Here is a 16,305-nt window from a genome sequence, read left to right as displayed (position 1 = left end):
AGGCGGGAGGTTCGATGTCTTTAAAGTTTTTATAAATGAGGCTTTTAACAAACACCAAATTACATGTGGGTTAGTACAAGTCTGTGACACTATGTACAGCAACGTTCCTACCACAGGCCCCAAGACAGCCTTGCACAACCGCCGCTGACCAGCGCTCCTTCCCTGCAGTTCCCAGGCCCAGCCGTGTCACCACACTGCCTGTCAAACCCAGTTCCCAGGGCACTGGTGCAAAGACAACCTGGGGTGTGAGAACGAAGACTGGGCTGTCCTACCACAGAGACCCCAGGAAGGGGACAGTGTGTCGACCTCCAATAGGCCCTAGATAGGCCCTAGAGCCAGTGGGAAGGAAGTGGGGTTGTGATATCCAAACACCCCAAAACAGGAGCCTCCCTCCCGGTGAGTGCAGAAGAGCAACATCAAAAGGATGGCGTGTCACATACCAGCCCAGTCAACACAGCCCCAGTACTCAACAAAAATAACTGGAAGTCTAAAGAACTAAGACCCTGAAAGTAGAACTCTTAAGGTTAGGCCTGCATTCCACGCAAAAACCCTGCTGGGGTGCATAATGAACCTGCACCATGAGCAGCTCTGGCACCGGCCCCGTCCATGCCAGGAGTTGACATGGCCATGTGCAGCACCTGAAATCACCTGCCCTTGGAGGAGCCGAGGCTTTTCCACGATGTTTCTGTGTCCCCACAATGTGAGCAGTGTCAGGCAGGTAAAAAATTCAAGATCAAAATGAGAAAACTGCTGTGGACATGGGCGCTATCCTGTCCTCACCACAGGCTGGCCTCTGCCACACAGTTATTGTGAGGAGCAAGGACCTGTGATGCCGGGTGCCGTCTCCAGGGGGAAGAGGACCAGTGGATTCGGGTTCTTTAAAAAAATAGCCTGCAGACTCAGTTTCAAAACCGCCTTGGGCCTGGGCCATCTTAGGCACTGCACAAAGTGAACTACTGCTAAGCAAGTAGCAGCTGCTGAATGTCTTGAGCCGCCAACAACCAGGCCTCACTGGAACCCAAGGCTGGGATATCACACAGGATGTGCTGCCCCCAAGCACCCAACCGCACTCTGCGGCACATGGACTACCATCAAACCGGCGGGGACAAATCTGGCCAGGGCTATGAAGGTGTTGGGGCCACCCCCACTCGGAAGGGTGGCTCGGCCAGCCCCCGGAGCCTAGCAGTGTGGTCTGTTTCAGGACACAGGCAGTCCAGAGCTGAGGTGTTCTCAGGCTTCCCTGGACAGTGCGGAGGCATCCACAGTGCTGAGTAGGAGTACGGGAAGGTGTCTTTAACCGTGGTCTGATGCGGACAGCCTATGTTTTCTTAGGCATATTCTAACACTTGGATGGACAAAGGAATGAATGTTCCAACAGCCTCCTTCAGAGGACTCCCTGGGTAAAAGAATTACTGGTATTTTCCAATTTAACATTAGTATCCTAGAACTTCCACTGTCAGCTGAATTCTTAAAAAAATAGGTTTTTAAACACTGTATGACAATGTATTTACAGTTTAAATAGAAATTTTCAATAACCAAAATACATCTTTAGCAAAAATTTAGAATGTCAAGTGTTATAAAATAAGCAGACCTATAGAAAAGTGTATTTCAGTACCATTTCAGACTGAGCCTAACACAAAAGGGTTTCCTTGAATCCTGATCCCCTTGCAGACAGCCAGGCCTCCTGGGGAAGACAAGCTCTTCTTCCCTCAAGCCCTTAGCCCTCCCCAGTCTGGTGCTTTCAAACATAGGTCAGAAAGATTTCTAAGGTGGACAGGCTTTGAGAAGAGACTGCGGGGAGGGTTAGGCCACACACAACCCCATACGCCAGCCCTGTTCAGGTTCAGAGCTGGAGGTGCGTCTTGCTGTGACGGGACCACACGGGTGCACAGTGGGCAGCTCGAGTGAGCTGCTGTGGATAGGCCGCTGCTATCACCTACCACCCCATGGCACTGGCCACAAACGCGATCAACTCGCCGAACTTGACCTTTTTGTGGTGGTTACTGTGTCGTCTTGAAGGCTCTTTTATTCGTGTGGCTTGTTAAAGAGTAAGAAAGGCGTAGCAGTCAACTTTGGCCAAAATACAAAGCTTCCACCTGAGTGTCTGGAGGCATCCAGGTGCATGCAGCTGGCGGGGTGCACTGCCCCAAGGGAGAGTCCAGTAGAGGTATCTGCATGTGCTCAGCCACACCGCCAGCTCTCAGATGACAAACGAGGACTTGTGTCTGAAGTCGCCCTGTAAAGCCGGCCCACAGTCAGAACACACCCAGGGCCCGAGTTGGGTGGTCAAAAGGGGAAACCTGGCCAAACTAAGTGTGGACTAAGCAAGTCTCGGAAGAGGGAGCTGGGGCCAAACTGAAAACAAATCAAACAGTGATTATTAGCAGTAACAGCTGGACAGCAAGGGGCTCAGAGCACTGGAAGAAAGCTGGGGCAAGCGAATCTCAAATTGGCTCAAAAATGGCTACTTAATGGCTGAGACCCTACTTAAAAATAAAAAGGGGTGGGGATTAACTCAGGATGGAGGCCCTAGGTTTCACTGCCCAGTATTCCCACCCACATGTGTGTGCACATGTGCGCGCGCGCACACACACACACACACACACACACACACACACACACACAGAATAAACACAGTAATGTGTACTGGGGCTTGCAAAGCATGAATGCTGCAAGTGTGCACCATCACTGGGAGTGGATCTTCCCATGGGGCCCTGGGAGTCCAGTGGGGAACAGGCTGTCCTGGCTGGGCCATATAGACACCTCGTGTCCTACAGGCTACCTGTGCTCTGGTTCCTCACCTCCTCATCCGTCCTGATGTAGTTAACGCTGTCAGGTTTCCCCGTGCTCTTGTAGCTGTGAGTGGAAGAACAAAGCATCAGTGGTGCGGCTGCCCTGTGAATGCTGGCCTGTGCCTGCTTTCCCCTGGAAGGCAGCCCACCTCTCTCCATCCTGTTTGCTGTTGATGAAGTAGCCATGTCTGTATGCACAGCAGATGCCCAGCGTTATCAGGACCAGGACCACAAGGACGACCAGAACCCCTCCAATGATGCCTGCGATGTTCAGATCATCTGCAGAAAGCACGTTTGTGTGAAGAGATGCAACGCACTGCCCGTCCATCCTTGGTGAACACTTGGCCTGCTGTGCCTCCCACCCCACCGCTTAGCTCACTGCCCTCACTTGCCTTCCCTGCCAGAACACACAGCAAACACCTGGAATCTTTGTTCCAAGATCTGGAATGTTTAAACTGATGATCTAAAATTCAGTGTCAAAGTCCTATTCATTTCCCAATTTTCCAATGAAATATTTTCAAAAGGTTAACTCACAGACTTCCATCTGCTGCTCCTCACACCTCGCTGAGCCTGCGTCATTGGAAGCAATGCAATAGTACTGCCCGGAGTCCTCCTTGCGCACAGAGCTGAAAACCTGTTTCCAAAAGTGGCAGCTCAGCAAGCAGACGGTTGATGGCCAAGGCCACCGCTGCCTCCCCGGGTGCTGCGGGTGTCAGCAGCTGGGAGCCATTGCTGTCTTGCTCCTGTTTCCCTCTCTGGCACTGGTCAGCTTTTTCCTGCTAAGTTCTCTCTGCTCCTGCCTAGAGGGGCCCAAGCACATCCCACTAGCACTGCAGACACAAAGCTGGGCAACCCCCAGAATGAGAAGCTGTGCTTCACTTTTACTCGGCAGACAGTGACAGTGACTGCTCCTCAGGCAATGCTTCGGCCTAAACAAAGACCAAGGGTCCTATCGGTTACGGTGACCTACTACCACACATGCTGGGCATTCCACAGCCGGGACCTCCCTGATGAACACACAGAGTGCGAGCCCAGGGCAGCTGGCTGGCAGGACAGCCTGACCCGTCTGGTTTCCTCTCTCCATGCCACTCGTGCTCCACCAGTGGCACATTTCATCAGTGAATACTTCAATCTCTTGAAGATGAGGACTTTTCAAGGCCACACTCACTATCATGCCTAAAGCAGCACCAGTGTCATCGAACATCCAGCCAGGAGCCAAGCTCCCCTGATGTCTCACAATAGTTTGTGCAACTGATTAGCCACACTGGACTCAAGTAATGTCTGCCTACAGCACTTGTCTAGTATCCTTCTTCGGTCTCTCTCCAGTCTGCAGTCTCCCCTTTTATTTTACTACCCCTTGCGCTCACTCCTGTAGAATCCCTAACATCCTGGATATTTAACTCCTGTCTTAGCATGCAGTCTTACTATCTCTCTTAATAACCATTCTTTCTATAAAAAGCACTGCTTGGTTCAATAAAGACATCACCTTTACCTCTCAGAAGAGAGCTTACCAGGGGCTGGAGATCTAGCTCAGCGGCATAAGCGCCTGCCTTGCAAGCACATGGTTGTGAGTTCAATCCCCAGTACGGATTAAAAAAAAGAGAGAGAGCTTACCAGAGTGCCTGTTTCAGAGTTTAAGAGAAAGGAGGAGTTTCGGAATCTGGGGTTGGCCCTGGAGTCCATTGGCAGTGGCACATCATTGCGGTACCAGCTGTAGTGGGGCCGTGGAAGGCCCTCGCTCTCTTGGCACTGCAGCGTCGCTGTCTTGCCCGCAGGCACGGCCTTTGGTACTCTGCAGATGGGGGTTACTGGCTTCACTGCAGGAAAAACATGGGCTGTTTAGAAGTTTTAAACCGAGGCAACATAGCTGAACACACCTGAATAAATCAGCTACCAACCAGGAAGCCCAGCTGAGTGACCTTGCACTGCTGCTGTCTCCCAGCTGACCTGCTGCCACACTGCATGCTGTCCTCGGTGCTCAACCACAAACCTGATCCCTCGAGCTCCCAATTCCTCCCACGTTAGGGCAGGAGAGGAGCCGGGGGACGCTGGAGCACCCTAGGAAAAGGGTAGCGGCTCCATTCCCGCCATCTCCCACTCACACAGGCAGCCTCAGCCTCACTAGCTCCCTTCCCTAAGCTATAAGACACCCCCAGGAGTAAGCTCTGGATGGAAAGAAATCAGAATAAGAACTGATCTCTTACCCTTAGCAACCTATGAGGCTTGACAGATGAAAACGCTTGACCAGGAGAAGTTCCTACCTTGCACAGTTAGCTCAATGGCAATCTCATCAATTTCTTTGCGGTCATTTCTAGCAACCACCTCACATCGATAGAGGGCTGCATCAGAGCGTGTCACATTCCAGATCTTGAGGGAAGTTTTCCCCAATATTTCTGCACGACCTGCCAGGTCCCCTATGGAAAAGAAGACACAATGCTAAAACACTTTTTAGAGACATCTTTGCCACTTGAAGAAGATTCTGTTTCTCCATATAATGGAATGAACTCCCCAAGGACAGGAATCATGACTTATTCCTATTGGTAACATGAGTACCAAAAATAGACTCTGGAGTATAAGTAGTACTCATTTTGTATGTCTCTGCTAAGCCAGAGAATGCATCTCTTTCTCATCATTCCCAAGAGGGATACTCTGCTAAAAGAAAAACAAAGTAAGTATTAAAAAAAGAAATCTGGGGAAAAAAAGAATGTTGGGACAATGGGACAATTAGGTATCTACATGCAAAGGAAAGAAATTGAGCCTCACAACATGTACCAATGACCTAACATCCAGATGAGACTATGGACTTCGATCTTCACAAGGCCAAAACACAAGTTCACTGGACATCGTCAAGCTTAAAAATAACTGTCCTTAGAGAACACAAATATACATTCCACAAAGCAGAACACAGTATCTGCCTATCATGTATCTGATGAAGAATTATTATCTATAATATGTATTTACAACTAAGTAAAAAAATAAAAATGAAGGTTTGAATAGACATTTCTCGAAAGAAATGTAAGACTGCTTGATATGCACATTTAAAGATGTTCAAAATACAAATCAAAAACATCTTGCCATACTGTGCTACTTTCCACCCTCTCAGACAGCTACATCACAAAGTCTGGTGGTAAGCACTGATAAGGATGCAAGGAATGCAACACTAGTAGGACTGTAAGACACTGAAACAACTTTGGAAAACAGTCAATGTCTCTGAAAACTGAACATGCCACTGTCACATGATCCGCGGATATACTCTTGGTCACTTATCTTTCAGAAAGGAGAACATATTCATGCAAAAACCTGACCGTGAATGTTCACAGCAACATTACTGGTAACAATCACAAAATGAAACAACCCAAATATGCATTAACCAGGGAAGACAGAAAACATGTTTTACCTACAATGAAAGTCATAAAGAAGGAGATATTAACACCTGCTACAGTGTGAATGAATCTTGAAAATACCATGCTAAGTGAAAGATGCCAAACACAAGGACTAAGATTCCTTCATACAAAGTGCTGGGAGTGGGCAGATGCATAGGTACAGAAAGCAGGCGCAGGGCTTCTGGTGGCCATGATGGATGCTGACAGTTACGGGGCTCTTCACGGCAATGAAATGCTGTGGAATCTGATAGTGGTGTTGGCTGCACAACTATGTACCCTGCAAACAACCGTTCAACTGTCCATTCTAATGTGGTGCTCTCAGTGCAATCCTGCAGAGCACATGCAAAGGCCGAGCACATGCAAGTGTTCCTCCAACCTGCGTGTCCTGTGCGGAAAATCCTCGTTTTCATCCCCATCTGTATGGCTGAGAAAAAAGTTAATTCCCAGAAAATTCTTTACAGAATGTTTTACTTGGTCTCTCTGATGATCCCAACTGTATGCACTTAGCAGAGGGAGCCTATGTGGCCAAAGAAAACACTTATTTCACTGAAAATAACATGTCCATCTCTTTAAAAATAAGGGCTGAGGAAGTACCCCTTGTTAGTAGGGGAAAACATATCTTTGGTTTGCAGAGAACCCAAACCAGAATGTCCACATTTTAGGCTATTTCCATAAAATCCTTCTCAACTTGCAAGTTCTCTGAGTACTCTCAAAGTGCCTACTCCTGTAGGTCTGGTCCTGCCTCCCTTTTGGCCAAAGGAAGATGAAGCCCTTTCCTCCCTCTGCACGGCTGAGGCCCTCGCTAGCAGTTGCCCAAGGGGGCACTGCCTCCACACTCAGTCTAGGGTGCCCACCGCTCCTGCAGGCGGGCTCTGCAGATGAAACGTGGCAGTCCTACTCCATGCCATGGCTATGCCGGCAGCTCCACTCCCTAAGGCAGAACAGCTCCCTCAGCCTTCCAGTTGATTCTCCCAGAACCTGCGCTCGCCACACTGGGGCACCTGCCTGGCCGGGAGCCGGCCCAGTCTGGGCTCCTGCTCCACAGCTTCTCTCTCTCTGCTCTAGGCCTGGCCACAGCGAGGAACCTGCATCCCTCTCTCACGCAGAGCTCTCTTCGGTTTGTATCTTTGTGTATTGTTTCTCTTCTGCCCCACATCTTTCTCCAAGTCATCCCATCTTGCCTAGTGAGCTGGCCATTCTGCATACCGTCCCAGACCACAAGAAGGTGTCCTTACTTCAAGGCCATATCCCCTGGCAGCTGGTGCTTGGCCCCAGATGATGTCTGCTAACCTGTCCAGCACTGCTTTTCCCTTGGGGAAGCAGCCAGCACAACCCCTGGGACATACGGGTGGCCTCTGTGCCACTGTCCTGATTACTTCGCCTGTACACTCCCGGCACAGGTCATAAGCAGAAAATGGCTGAGAACACCTGCTTTTATTCCTCAAAAATGGCTGTACGTATATCTAATTACCTTACATGTTGTTATGGTTCATGTCTGGACATCCCCCCACAACCTCCCATGGAGGGGTAGGCGTTTCAAAGATGGCTGGATCCAGAGTTTGTGATTGGTTCGCTGTCTAGCGCTGGCCTGGCGGTGTGAGTGCTGCACCTGCCCTGGGGCAGGGAGCTGGCACACAGCATAACGGAGGGGAAGTGGCTTGCTTCTCCCTTTTGTGCTTTTGCTTTCATCACTTTTGGTATCTGCCGTAACCACCATGCACTGCTGCCCCTTAGCCACGCCACCCTGTCTTGGCATCAGTTGCATATGGACTGAAACCTCCAAAACCTGAAAGCTAAATAAACTTTCCCTTCCTTCATTATGGAGATCAGGTGTTTTGTCTCAGCAATGAGAGAATAGTAACCAAGATTCCTTTTATGGGTTTTTGGCCTGTGAGCCTGACTTTTAATCTGTGCTGATGGCAATTAACTTGACAAAGACTTTTTTTTTTTTTTTGGTCTTTTTCCTTTTTTCTCGGTACCGGGGATGGAACTCACAACTGCCTGATTGCAAGGCGGGCGCTTATGCCACTGAGCTAAATCCCCAGCCCAACATAGACTTTAAAAAAAAATAAATCTGATCTTAGCAGAAAATTTTTTTTAAAATGGGGGTGCAGAAAGAGGAAAAAAAGAATTAGGATGTCACATACCAATGAAATTCTTAAAGTCAATAAATGAATAAATAAACAACAGCCAACAGAAAGAGGGAAAAAGGAAAGAATACCTCATTGCAAACCCCTTCCATGTGTCAGATTCATTTTGGACCACAATGCACCTGGCTTTCTATTCCAGAAACACGGAACTATAAAATCTACATTGTTTTCCTTAAGGAATTCTTACTTCACCAAATACTAATACTAAAAATGCTTTAACTTTAAAAGTTTGATTTTAAAAATGGATTGTTACATAGAGTTACATTCTAACTAGTTAATATTTGCTGACATAAGCCAACAGGTACAGGGAAGCTCAATATACTGCTTTTGCATTTGAAATTTTCATGGCAAAATGTTGTTTGTTTGTTTTAGACACAGTGTCATTATATAGTTCAGGCTGGCCTTGAACTCACTATGTAGCCCAGGCTGGCCTTGAACTCATGGCAATTCTCCTGCCTCCGCTTCTCCAGTGCTGGGATCACAGACATGTGATACAATGCCTGGCTTCATAATAGTACATTTTAAACACAGTTCTGGCTATTAATGTAGTCAGTAGTCTGAGATACCTTTCTGGTCACTACTGCATGTCCCAGCCTAGGGACGAGAGGAAGGTCAGCAGGCAGAGGGCCAAGGGTCATACCTTGAATTCTGTTTTCAAAAAACACATATGAAGTCTGGTCATCTTGGATTTTCTTCCACTCGATCCTGGGGTCACTGGTCTGTGAATCCGTAATGATACAAGACAACTCCACACCTAATGAGCAAAGGGAAAGTGAGCCCTGTGACTACAGAGTGCTTCCGGACTCACATGTGTGCCTAGACCCTACAAGCCATCTCTAGGGCAAGAGAGGCAGATACCAACCAGGTATCTCCAGGTTGAGTCTCTGAGAAAATAGGCTTCACCAGAAAACCTATTCGCCAGAAAACCTATACTACTAACATTGTGACTCACTTTAAACAATTTCTTTGTTGTTTAAGCACAAGCCAAGCAGTAAGCAGGTGTCAGGTGATGTAGCCCACACAGAGTGATACATGGCTCTAACAGGCACACTGCTTAGCACCCAGATCACCCCCAGCACAGCTGAGACCCCAAGCATGTCCTGCGCTGACTGTAAGACAACCACGTGTCCACTAGAGGGTGCCCAGCCTCCTTGCAGCATTGTGTACTTACTCTCAAACTCCTGTACCACTGGGTTCCGGTTGCTGGATTTGAGATTCACTGCCTCTATCAAGCAGCCTAAAGGGAAGAAGAAAAGCCAAATTAGAGGTGATACATTTCTAAACAGCAAAAACTTGGGCTTTCCCCACACATAGGTGACAGTCATTAATCACAGAGTGCAGAGAAGTATTATATTCCAAAACTCTCAGCAACACGCCGCAGCAGCAATTGACTGTTCCCTTTCAGAACTCCTGCCACTCCTCCCTCGGGCCTCTCCGCTGCCTTCCAGACTCCAAGTCCTGCGAAAGTATTCTCAGTATCTAGCACCTAGCCAAACTCTTGGGCTAGAGCCCCTAGGTCAGCATCAACTTCCTCTGGGCAGTTATCAGCTAGTTAAGGTCTGGATGCTCCTCTGCTTTCATCTCATTTTCTGGTCCCTGAAGAAGTCTGCCCCAGTCTTCATGTGACTTTCATGAAGCCAAATGTGTACCACTGAGGATATAAAGATATGCTACATTCATGGTCTCAAATTTCTCAGTCTTGGAGGGAAGATCAAGTAGATGCATTAACTACCTACAAAATGCCATCCTTCAGCTACCTGGCTCTTCAGAAAGCTGCCATTCCCAAAGGAGGCCTTCATACAAACAGCACTGAGTGAGGCCTCCAAAAGCTGACTTATAGGAAACACACACAAAGGCCTTCTCCTCCTTACACGGAACAGGTTGCTGGCCACAGCAATCCACTGCTCTCTTTTAATGTATGGCAAGATCCAGCTCTTTGTATTCATCCCATTACACTGTGGTCCATTTTTTAATATAAGGTATCACTCTTGTCTTAGTAAATGAAATGAGTAAAAGGAGATGGAAAACACAAATATACCTGAGTTGCTAACAGTTCTAAGATATTTACTTTTAAGGAAAGTTACGGCACCAGGACAAATGACAACAGTTTTACTTTGTTTTGGAAACCCTGAGCCACTCCTCCTGGAGACCAGAAATATATCCCACACATATGCGCTTTCTACCTTGCCATCAGTCTGAAAGCTCCCAGCGACCCACTAGTAAGGACAAAGGATGCTCTGAGTAGCTTACCAAGGCCACCTGGGAACCTTCTAAGGAAACTGGCCACACACAATCCTTTTGGTATGATCACCATCACTCAGATGATACACCAAGATTAGCCACAAGTAACTGTGATTAGGGACCAGTGTTGGACTTAGCTACTTTTCTCATTGCCGAGGCAAAATACCTGTGCCAAAAGATAAAGGAAGAAAGGTTTACTCAGCTCACAGTTTGTAGAGGTCTCAATTCATAGTCAGCTGGCTCCAAGGTAGGGTGCCTTGGCAGAGGGGCATCACAGAGGAGAAACAGTTCACGGTGGACAAAAGAGCAAAAGCAAGCAAGAGACAAGCTGCTCTTTCTGTCCTTTCTGTCTTATCCTGGTATCCTACTCAGGCTGCCCGTCCTTAGTGCAGACAGCACTAACCCTTAATCATAGCATTGCACTGTGAATCAATCCCACCATCATGCAGCACAAACCCAAGATGCAGCCACCCCTGAAAAGCCCCACCTATGGACACATGAGGCCTCGAGGGGACATCTGAACACCAGCCACAGCATAGGCCCAAAGGCCAGCGAAGGCTGCACAGTGACTCACACTTGCCAGCGCTACCTGACCGGACAACAGCAGGATGCAGTCTGCTCCCTCTTCCCTCACCACCTAACCCATCTTATTTCCAAAGAAGAAAGAAAAAGTCAAAGCACATCCATCAGGGGCAACAATGGTACATACACTGCAAACTGTCATCCCCAAATTATTCACCCAGAGCACAAGACATCTGCATTCAACTGTCTGAACAATCCCAGCACAGATCTCTCTCTTCAATGACTTCAGAGAAGTCAGCAGTGTCACTATCTTAATTACCTTTTTATATACATGTACCTATATACATGTACATTTGTTTGAGCTTCTCATACTAGTGAGACAATACAATGTTTACACGTCTGTCTAATTTATTTCACTGATGAGCATGGCCCTAAACTGCATCCATTTACCTATAAAAGTCTCCAGTGTATCCTTCTTTATGGCCAACTAGTACTCTATTGCATAAAAATATCACATCTTTTTTATCCACTCCTCAGTTGATGGGCATTTAGATTGTTTCCAAGATCTGTCAGTTCCCTTCTTTAACAAGTGTAAACCAAGAGAAATGAGAAAATGAGTGAGAGAACTAAGCACCACAAGAAAGGATAGGAGCCTATCTTACTGGGGAGAAACATACTCATTGATAAGGTGGAAATACTTCAGTTGGCAACAAGCAGATGATCTTGGATATAAAAGATCAGTTCATTGCTAAGGCAACTATGGGGGCCTTACAAGGTCAAGTTCTAAAAAGACCAATAGATTCATCTTTATGATAAATCTCTAGAGAAAACTAAACCAATTTACTGTTTAACAACCTGAAAGAAACTAAGGTAATAAGCACCTCTTTTATTCCTGTGTCCTGGGACAAAGGATGTACTAAATTAAATCTGGCAAAAATGAGGCCAAAGAAGTGGATTCCCCGTACTGCTTAATCATTCACCAGGCCAGTTAAATACAAGATGACCAAACAGTGCATATTTTTCATTAGTTTTATAACATACAGGAAATACAAAGCTGACAACTTTATTAATCCATTCAATAACATTTCTGTGTATGGTATATCGTAACGCATCCATTGCTCAACACACTATTACAAGCTGGACAGCAGTATCTAGTGTCTTTCTGAGTCCCTTTTGCATACTGTCTTCCTTTGAACAGCACACCTTACACTGTCGTATGGGCCTTTCCTTTTATTATGCGGGTGGTATATTTGTATAAAATATCTACCACTAAACACAAAGACACTGATCACAGACATCCTGGTTGGTGTTTCATGACCCTGTATTTCTCAATTACTTGGTCTATCAGACCTAAGCTAAACTGTAAATGGCTTTTAGAATCCCATTTTTTAATAAATAAATGAGTTCCATATTGGTTTAGAAGGTGCATAAATATTTTATAATATGTTTTCCATATTTTTTGTTAGACATTGGTCAACTCTGCCAACACCACCCATAGAATTATTAATCATTGACCAGTATTGGAATTTTTTGTCTTATTTTTTCTTTCAAGTTCTATTATTTCTATATTATGAATTTTTGACAATAAAGAGACACTATTTTGTCTTTCCATTGCATAACACAGCCTTTCCCTCTAATCTGCTATCTTTTCTCAGCTTTTTCTTTTATATATCTTTTGGCACTTCCTTCCTCTTCAGTCTTAGGGTTCCAAATGTGTCTATTCTGTAGCATAAAAGGACATCACTGAGTTCTGAAGAAGTATAAAAACCATATCTACTGTATTTACAATAAGAAGTTTTACAGATTGTAACACAAAATTATTGGTTATTTTTCACAAATAAGCATGAATTATTAAAATAACCAGAACTTAGTATTAGCTTTCACAAGAGACCAATATCAAAGGCAAATATAACATTCTAAATAAAAAAGTACACAAAACTTAGTAGGTATAATACAAGCAGACACACAAGTCTTTCTTGTGCATAGAACTGACAAGTAGAAAGCATTATCAGCCCACATAATGCTGGGGCATCAGTGTGGGAACAACGCGCTGCCCAAGGGTCACTTGAGGTCACCTGAAAGTGTTACAGAACCTTGGTGTGACCTCATGCCTACCCAGCTACCCTAAACAGGTGTCACAGGCAGCCAGGGGACCCAGATCTGCTAAGAGTCCTTTATTAGAATTCTCACACTAAACCTAACAATTCTTTCACTTACAAACATCCTAACTCCTTACTTTGCTCACTGCCAATAGCCTATACTCCCTCTTTAGAATTTAGTAATAACTAGCCGAGCACCTGCCTGGAATTCCAGCCACTCAGGAGGCTGAGGCAAGAGAATATAAGACCAGCCTGAGAGAGTCCTGTTCTCATGATGAAACTTACAAAATGCAGCCCAGCACTCCCTGGGTTCCATCTTCCAGTACTGTAAATATGTAAGTAACTAAAATTTAAAAATTAGTAGTTAGTATATAAACATGAGGACTGGAAGCCAGAAATGCAACACTATTAATTCTGGGATTGCTACTTCATGTGTGCAGAGAAGACGCTGATGTAGCCAGAATCTTCTGGAAGTGGTGGCTGCTGAAGACCAATAGTACACAGAGAATTTCCGAGCTACTCAATTATTTACAACTAAGCAAAGGAGTTAAGAGAAAGAAAAGAGGAAATCTATTACATGTAAATGCTGTCCTTATTGAATTTCTCATCTGTCTTACCCCATCCTTCTGACTTCTGAGATCTTTGGGATAATCCATTCATTTGGCAATTACTATTTAGCACTTCTTACATGGTAAGGCCTGCCGTAGATATTACAAATGATATAAATAAAACATAAAAATCTATGCTTTCATGGAGCTTACTTTTCAGTGTAAAAACAGGCAGCATATTTACTTATCTTTATATTATCTTCAATGCTTAGACACAGTAATAGTATGGAATCAATATAAAGACAGTCATATAACCCAGTAGTGAAACTTCATGTGATTTTCAGAATATCTTCAAAGAGAATGCCAAAATCATTCCATGGGAAAATGACAATCTTCACACAAATGGATGCCTGGAAAACTAGACATTCACATGCAAAAATGATAAACAGCTATACATACCATGTACAAAAATAAACTCAAAAGGAACAAGTATCTAAATGTAAGAGAGAAAACTATGAAATGTTTAGAATAAAACAAGGAAATACCTTTACATTGGTTTGGCACTGATTTTTTATATGACACAAAAAGCAAAGGCAACAAAAAGAAACATAGGTAAACTGAACTTCAACATACTAAACACTATCAAGGAAATAAGGAAACGGAGAAAATTTCACAACACACAAATGCAATAAGGATTAATGTCCAGAATATACAAAAACTTCTATAACTCACCAGCAAAACATCAGCCCAATTAAAAAATACATAATGGACATTCACCAAAGACACACAGTGACTACAGAGCACAAGGGAAGGTGTGCAACAGAAGTAACCATTAGGGAAATAAAAACTATCATGAGGCTGCTGTACCACACTTGGGAAAGCTAGCATCAAAGACAGACTGGAAGGAAGGAAGGAAGGAAGGAAGGAAGGAAGGAAGGAAGGGAGGGAGGGAGGGAGGGAGGGAGGAAGGAAGGAAGGAAGGAAGGAAGAAAGAAAGAAAGAAAGAAAGAAAGAAAGAAAGAAAGAAAGAAAGAAAGAAAGAAAGAAAGAAAGGAAGGAAGGAAGGAAGGAAGGAAGAAGGGGGGAGGAAGGCAGGCAGGCAATAACACAGGTTGATGAGAGTGTGGGGAAACGAACTCTTGTGCATTGCTGAAGGAAATGTAAAACTGTGTAGCCAGTGTGAAAAAGCTAAGCAGTGCCTCAAAAAGCTAAAACACAGAATCGTTATGTGATTCAGAAATCACACTGCTATGTGGGACTCACACAAACACAAGTACACCAAAGTTCATAGCAGCACTACTTATAATAACCACCCCAAGGGGGAAAGACTCAAATGTCTACCTCCAGATGAACTGATAAATAACGTGGTATATATGTATAAAAGGACATTATTCAGCCTTAAAAAGCAATGACATTTTGACACAAGCTACAACACAGATGAACCCCCAGAGACATTCCACTATATAGGACTAACACACAAAGTCAATACTATGTGGTATCACTTACATGAGGCGGCATGGGAGGCCACAGCAGGAGGATCACTAGGAATTTGGGGCCACCTTGGGTACAGAGTTCAAGGCCATACTAAACTACAAAACTAGACCCCATCTCAAAACACACACACAAGACATAATTTTGAAAATGGACAGTAATGGTGGTGGTTTTACATTATTATAACTATACTTAGTATTTTTTAGATGGTAAATTTTATGTACATTTTATTGGAATAAAATTTTTTTAAATTGTGGCAATACTAAATGATGGTGTAAACACAAAAGTAGGAGCACTCACATAGATTATACACAACTGGGGATAATGGCAGAACAGCAACTCTCACATTCAACTGTAAATATCCTCCATGGTAGTAAGACAGCTTGTTATGGTTGATACATTGTTTCAACCTGAGAGGTTGGGTTTAACTGAGACTTGGCTAGGACCCAGGGTTCTTATTTTGTAAATATCCTGGTCCTATGGAAGAGGAGGGCAAGGAGTGCTACACCTGCCCTGGAAGAGGGGTGGCCTGTGTACAATATAAGAGGGGAAGAGCTCTCCCCTCTTTTGCTTTGGCTGCCCCTGTTAAGTGTTGCCCTGGGCCATGCCACCCTGCCCTGGAGCCAGCTGATTATGGACTGAAACCTCCACAGTGAATTAAATAAACCTGTCCTTCCTTCATTTTGGGTGTTTTGTTCCAGAGACCGGAATTGTAACCAAACACCATCTTTGGGAAGGAAAAATGTCTTTCAGTCATACAGATGGGCGATTTTCTCTTTTCACTAAACTTTAATTGGGCAGGAACAGCAGCCTCTGCCTGCTGCTTTTTTATTAGTGAGCCCAAAAAAGACCTAGAAACACTAACAGATAGCTGGCGTGCAGGAGCACAGGCCCAGGAAGCTGCCCGTGGTTGCAGAAGCGCCTCCCCGTTGTCCTCTGGCCCAGCACAATCCAGTCAGCCATTCTCCCACTCACACATACACAGAAAGAAGCCAGGTGGACCACAGACTTCTCCATATATTTAAGTTTGCATCTAATTTTTAAACGTAAGTGTACATAACTGAAAAAATATTATTTCT

General features: G+C 45.0%; 1 protein-coding gene across 3 annotated transcripts in view; it reads right to left on the bottom strand.

Annotated features, from left to right (window-relative positions):
* Window positions 1-10: 10 nt before the first annotated feature.
* Window positions 11-16,305, bottom strand: part of Jam3 (junctional adhesion molecule 3) — a 76,906-nt gene continuing 60,611 nt past the window's right edge. The window contains exons 2-10 of one of the 3 annotated variants that reach the window (XM_063256117.1): window positions 10,576-10,732; window positions 9,497-9,562; window positions 8,966-9,079; window positions 5,054-5,206; window positions 4,407-4,609; window positions 3,327-3,426; window positions 2,942-3,071; window positions 2,802-2,856; window positions 2,215-2,355 (exon numbers count right to left, since the gene is read on the bottom strand). In XM_063256117.1, coding sequence (XP_063112187.1) covers window positions 2,287-2,355; window positions 2,802-2,856; window positions 2,942-3,071; window positions 3,327-3,426; window positions 4,407-4,609; window positions 5,054-5,206; window positions 8,966-9,079; window positions 9,497-9,562; window positions 10,576-10,639 — 954 coding nt within the window. In that variant the 5' untranslated portion in view covers window positions 10,640-10,732 and the 3' untranslated portion in view covers window positions 2,215-2,286. Of the gene's footprint in view, window positions 2,356-2,801; window positions 2,857-2,941; window positions 3,072-3,326; window positions 3,427-4,406; window positions 4,610-5,053; window positions 5,207-8,965; window positions 9,080-9,496; window positions 9,563-10,575; window positions 10,733-16,305 lie in introns of all 3 variants that reach the window. The other 2 variants (XM_023566159.2, XM_013155629.3) reach the window with 2 other exon arrangements.

Source organism: Cavia porcellus, unplaced genomic scaffold (assembly GCF_034190915.1).
Source record: "Cavia porcellus strain 051 isolate PalLab524CR breed Dunkin Hartley unplaced genomic scaffold, mCavPor4.1 scaffold_9, whole genome shotgun sequence".
Lineage (NCBI taxonomy): Eukaryota > Metazoa > Chordata > Mammalia > Rodentia > Caviidae > Cavia > Cavia porcellus.
This window is presented reverse-complemented; position numbering and strand designations above follow the sequence as displayed.